Source organism: Morone saxatilis, unplaced genomic scaffold, assembly GCF_004916995.1.
Source record: "Morone saxatilis isolate NCDOM2014 unplaced genomic scaffold, NCSU_SB_2.0 Contig4, whole genome shotgun sequence".
In the NCBI taxonomy this organism is placed as follows: domain Eukaryota; kingdom Metazoa; phylum Chordata; class Actinopteri; family Moronidae; genus Morone; species Morone saxatilis.
In genome coordinates, this window is record NW_023339984.1 from 13,704,834 (window position 1) to 13,707,479 (window position 2,646).

Below are 2,646 nucleotides of genomic sequence, written 5' to 3' on the forward strand. Positions count from 1 at the left end.
CCCCCCCCTCGATACATTCTGTGGTTCTTATGTAATAATTACTTTGTTTGCCAAAAAGGTCATTTTCTCCAAAATGTGGCACTGAATCAGACAGCCACTCAGTCTTCACAATATGGCGACATGGTTGCTGCCAGGGCAGTTGATGGGAACAGAGACAGTATATCTGTTGATTTCTGTGCCCGCACCAATATGGAGTCCGATCCCTGGTGGAGGGTAGACCTGCAGAATACGTACAAAATTTCTGCTGTAATAATAACCAACAGAAATAGGTTCGAAAACAGGCTGGATGGTGCTGAAATCTGGATCGGAAGCTCCACTGAGACCAATGATGACAAAAAAATCAGGTGAAACCATTTGACACAGACCTGTATATACCTGTATACACCTCCTATTGTGATATAACCATTTGTTCTTCTCACTCACTCTTTTCTTCTCCACTCCCTTTCTCACATGCAGGTGTGCGGTCATCTCTCACATTCCAAGCGGAGGTACATTTTACTTTCCGTGCAGGGCTGCAGAGGGACGCTACGTCACTGTGCTTCTCCGAGGAAGCAATAAGGTTCTAACTTTCTGCGAAGTTGAGGTGTACTATGGTAATGGTGGGTGTCATTTGTTGTAGATACGTCTAGTAGTTCAAAAGTTCTTCTTCAAGGATTCAACAAAGAAAAAACAGCTGATAATGAACACCAGACCTATTATAGTGCAGAGCAAATCATAGAAGTGTGTAGTAATGTACAGCAGTGGTTTGGGCCAGCTATCTGTCCAGCTTTGAGTGTCTTGAATTATTGTGGATTACCCACACCACCTTCAATACAGCAACAATGTGCAACTTTTATGCACTTGATGCATTGTTGTAATGATGAAATGACGGACGAACCACAAGAAATGTTGTCTATTTTTGTCTCAAGGATATCCTTTAGCAAATGTGGCACTGAAAGGAGATGCGGCCCAGTCTTCAACGCTCTCTTTCGCTACGGCCTCTAAAGCCATCGACGGGAGACGGAACTCATTCTTCTGCCGTGGGTCCTGTAGCCACACTGCCGAGAACGAGACCAACCCCTGGTGGAGGGTGGACCTGCGAGGAATATATATGGTTATGTCTGTCAAAGTGACCAATAGAGGAGACTGCTGTGCTGAGAGACTGGATGGAGCTGAGATCCGAATTGGGAACTCACAGGAGAACAACGGAAATAACAACCCCAGGTACTGAGAAAAAGAAGACACCTGGTCACAATCAACTGTCGTCACAGTCTAAGTTGTCATACTAGCCTGGCATCACGCATAATTATCCTCGCATTTTTGTAATGATGCCGTAGAAGCTTGTTAGCAATTTTGTAATAATAATAATAATTGAAAGCCATGTGTGAAAAAATAGTTTATATCAAGTGACAGAGGGTTAAAAAATGTGGACTCATTTTAAGGTCTCAGGACTTCATGTTGTTCTCTTTAAATGAGAAGCCCACATAATAACCATTCCACCCCACTCCCTCCACTGTCAGGTGTGCTTCCATCTCCCAAATCAGAGCGGGTAAAACCTACACGTACCAATGTGATGGGGTGGATGGAGGCAGCATGCTGGGTCGCTTTGTGAACATAATTATCCCTGGAGAGAGGAAGACTCTCACCCTGTGTGAAGTGGAGGTGTATGCAACCCCAGCAGGTATTATTGTAACCGATTGGCTTTGATTAATTGAAACACAACACTCTTATATTGATTAATTCCTATTTTTAATTTTTTTTTTACTTTAGTGGAACCTCTACCAAATGTGGCCTTGTGGAAACAAGCAGAACAGTCGTCAACTGAATTGAATGGGTTGGCCTCTTATGCTGTCAGTGGGTGTAGAAGTGGATCACTGTATGGATGCTGTACCCATACTTCTGTGCAATCCAATCCCTGGTGGAGAGTAGACTTGTTAGCTGTGCACAAGGTTAGTGTTGTCTCAATCATCAACAGGCAAGACTGTTGTTCTGAAAGGCTTCTCGGGGCACAGATCCTGATTGGGAACTCTCCGGAGATCAATGACAAAAACCTCAGGTGAGGCATAACACCTACAACTGGAATATGTGTCAGCACATAATCTCAAAATATGTTTCTTCCAATTGAGCTACAGTGCAGCAACATAGCAAAACTGACTGTTTCTCTCCCTCCATCAGATGCGGTACTATCTCATCGGTACAGAGTACGCCAACGCACACCTTCCAGTGTGGAGACATGGAAGGTCGCTATGTCATTGTGGTCATTCCAGGAGAAGAGAAGATTTTGACACTGTGTGAAGTGGAGGTCTATGCTTCTTTGGCAGGTATGGTCCTTGACTAGTATGTCCAGTACATAGAAATCAACCAAAAAACAGAGAATTACCAACAAATACTGTATTATGTCTGAAGTGGTTCTAGTACTGTATTGTATATATTGCTGGCTTGAAACTAACAGTTTTATATGCATGTGTTATTGTTGTTGCTACAACTTCTAAAGTAGATTTTTACTACTGCTTTTACTTTTCTCTCTTATTTAAAGTTTATTACGTCAGACAAAATGATAATATAACAGCTTATTAATATGTGGGTAAATCCAAGTTGACTCCTTGGTCAGGTGCTGACTTTCTGGCTTTAAGTTTCAAGATAAGCTTGTTTTAAAAAAAAAAAAAA

At 42.3% G+C, this 2,646-nt stretch overlaps 1 protein-coding gene across 1 annotated transcript in view; it reads left to right on the forward strand.

The window, feature by feature from the left end:
- The first annotated feature begins 120 nt into the window (after window positions 1–120).
- LOC118338482 overlaps window positions 121–2,646 on the forward strand; it is a 4,917-nt gene continuing 2,391 nt past the window's right edge. The window contains exons 1-6 of the mRNA XM_035675780.1: window positions 121–344; window positions 457–599; window positions 921–1,203; window positions 1,500–1,660; window positions 1,750–2,035; window positions 2,155–2,300. Coding sequence (XP_035531673.1) covers window positions 121–344; window positions 457–599; window positions 921–1,203; window positions 1,500–1,660; window positions 1,750–2,035; window positions 2,155–2,300 — 1,243 coding nt within the window. The remainder of the gene's footprint in view (window positions 345–456; window positions 600–920; window positions 1,204–1,499; window positions 1,661–1,749; window positions 2,036–2,154; window positions 2,301–2,646) is intronic.